Source organism: Triticum aestivum, chromosome 7B (assembly GCF_018294505.1).
Source record: "Triticum aestivum cultivar Chinese Spring chromosome 7B, IWGSC CS RefSeq v2.1, whole genome shotgun sequence".
Classification (NCBI taxonomy): domain Eukaryota; kingdom Viridiplantae; phylum Streptophyta; class Magnoliopsida; order Poales; family Poaceae; genus Triticum; species Triticum aestivum.
Genome location: NC_057813.1, coordinates 680,493,154 through 680,495,820, shown reverse-complemented (window position 1 = coordinate 680,495,820; position 2,667 = coordinate 680,493,154). Strand labels below are relative to the sequence as shown.

General features: G+C 53.9%; 1 protein-coding gene across 1 annotated transcript; it reads left to right on the top strand.

Annotated features, from left to right (window-relative positions):
* Positions 1-204: 204 nt before the first annotated feature.
* LOC123162543 (uncharacterized) lies at positions 205-2,029 on the top strand. The gene has a single exon (XM_044580325.1). It carries the CDS (start codon positions 341-343, stop codon positions 950-952), a length of 612 nt encoding a protein of 203 aa, XP_044436260.1. The 5' UTR covers positions 205-340; the 3' UTR covers positions 953-2,029.
* Positions 2,030-2,667: the final 638 nt, after the last annotated feature.

The following is a 2,667-nucleotide window of genomic DNA, read 5'->3' as shown; positions in this document are numbered from 1 at the left end:
AAAGTTGCATAGGGGATGGATTTCCCCGCGGTTTCGCCTAAAAAAGGTGTGGTATCTAGAAACAGAGTACACACCTCCAAACAAGAATTTCCCCATTGGTCTTTTGATATTTCTTGGCATCACAAATAGACAGTATTCCCATGTTATGCAAGTAAATATTTCTCCCCAGTCTCCTCCCCTATAAATACACCCCATTTCCCTCTCACCCCTCCACACCACCCCTAAGAAACCAACAAGCACACACAGGAGAAAAACAGAGAGAACAGAGCAGGAAACTCATCAGGTGCAAGTGCAACTCCTCTGCTCTGCTACGCCGTGCTCACAGACACCAACACACACCATGAGGCCCGGAGCTGAGTTTGTCACCATGAGCCACCGCGCGGGGGCGCCGACGGTGGCGCCGGCGCACGGGCTGATCAACGGGACGACGCCGCACTCGCCGTGGCAGTCACCTGTGCCGTACCTCTTCGGCGGGCTGGCCGCGATGCTGGGGCTCATCGCCTTTGCGCTGCTCATCCTGGCGTGCTCCTACTGGAAGCTCTCCGGGTACCTCGACGGCGACCGGGACGGCCAGGCGGCTGAGGGCGACGGGGAGAAGGCCGCGGCGTCGGGCGCATCCAAGCCGGCCTTGGATTTCCAGGAGCACGTCGTGGTCATCATGGCCGGCGACGAGCGGCCCACGTTCCTCGCCAAGCCGGCCACCAGCCGGGCAAACGAGGTTGAGCTCGCGGCCGCGGCCGCGGCGGCGGTAGCGAGCGCGAGCGCCGTCGATGTACCGGAGAAGAAGGTGGACGAACTGGGCTGCGAGGTGAACTCGCAGCTCGGAGGCGACCCCGCCGACGCGGCGAGCGGGAGCAGCGGCCACCAAGACGCGGCGAGCCAGAGCCGTGATCACCACCACCATGACCATGAGAGCAGCAGCACGACGGCGCTCCAAGAAAGCTTGCAATGAAGACTGAAGACAATGAGATGATAAATAAACCATCTGATTGTGCGCGGCCTCGCTGGGAACAGATCAAATTCGTGGATGTCGTTACTCCATCAAATTCCACGGCTGCAGCATGAAGTCCTAGACCAGCGGCGGCAGCTCCACGAGCGACGGAGCGAGGACGCCCGCGCTACCCGGATAGTCGCGGGCCACCACGCGTCGTGGGCGGAGGCCTAGCGTGGGTCACTGGCTCCCAGGCCCAGGCCGGCAAGTTTCAGGAATCAGGACCGCCCCGACGGGCTCGACCACAAGGATGAGGACCGCGGCGAGCTGCTCTCCGCGCTCCTCACCGGCACGAGCGCCGACAAGGAGGAAACAGAAGAAGCTGGCCCGTCAGAGGTAGCGACGGTGGCCTCTCTGTTCGTCGCAGTGACACAGACGACAATGGTCGGATCGTGTGAGGGCTAGTCATGCCGTCCGCCGCGGCATCCACTGGCCATTATTGGCGGGGAAGTGGCCTTCCGACGACCGTGACAAGATGACCAACAGGCCACCGTGGCTATGCCCAATGGACATTTAGTGCTGTAACACGGTTTTTTTAGGTATTGGACGTGTTTGCTATTTGCATCGTGCAGAGGCCGGGCATTCCTTCACTGTGGTTGTATCACCTCGATATATCAGTTGAGTGAAATGTCATTTATCGAAAAAATCTGCAAGCATGATGGCGGTGCTCGTCTGAAGTATCGTGGGCGCTCGCTGGCGGCATACATGGATTTTTTGTCTGGTGCAAGGGCAGCGACTATCGCAGGAGGAGGTTTGTGGTGCACTAGATATTCCCCGTCAGCATCTAGCTTCAAGGTAGTGGCTCTCACAGTGTGGTGTGGATGTTACAGTGTGACTAACGCCGTTGTTGAGTGACAGTGGCCAATTCCATGCCAAGACAAGGGCGTCCCGTAACGGCCGTGGTGGTGATCCAAAGTGAGAAGATCTCACAGATGTATTAGTGCCTTTATGTCCTCGAGTGGAGTACGGATGCTATTATCGAATGATCCATTGCCATCAAGTTGCTGATTGAACACCGCTTAATGTTCAGAGTTAAAATTCTTATCCTAGCCTTTATTTGTCGGGCTTAACAACGACGAACTTACGTCGTTGCCTTCATGAAGGCATTTTCTACTTGTTGTTAGCTGCTCTTTGTTGGCCAACTCTTGTCCAAACCATCTATGTTGGTTGGATGGGCCACGAGCCATTTGGCCTTGTTGTAGCTCCACCAATACTAATGGGAGAACAAAGTTGTTTTTTAGAGAGCAGGGCCAATCTAGACCTACATCAGTAAGGTCACATAGCTTACTCAAACTTTAACATCGTCATTAATTGTATGAGACAATAACTGATATGGTGTCACTTATGTATATATAATTCTAGTGGAGGTTCTAATCCTTTAGCAACTAACAATCTATTACTGCCTGTAGCTTCAATTTTGTGGTGATGAGGGGCGCCAAGGTATGTATTTCTCAGATATTTGTTGATTAAAGTTGTCATCAGTGGGATGTGGAACTTATTCTAGTAAACCCCCACACTTTCAATTGTCCTTGTTTTGTCGTCAAGTACTTCCTCTTATCTTCGTGAACCCCCCCCCCCCCCCACCCCAAATCCAATTGTCCTCATCTTGTCGGCAAATGCTTCTTCTTACGTTGGTGAAAATAGTCAAAGTACTTACACAAATTAACAGCTATATG

Bases quoted from the DNA above. Each gene is read 5' to 3' on its own strand.
- LOC123162543 (XM_044580325.1), top strand. From the start codon at position 341: ATGAGGCCCGGAGCTGAGTTTGTCACCATGAGCCACCGCGCGGGGGCG.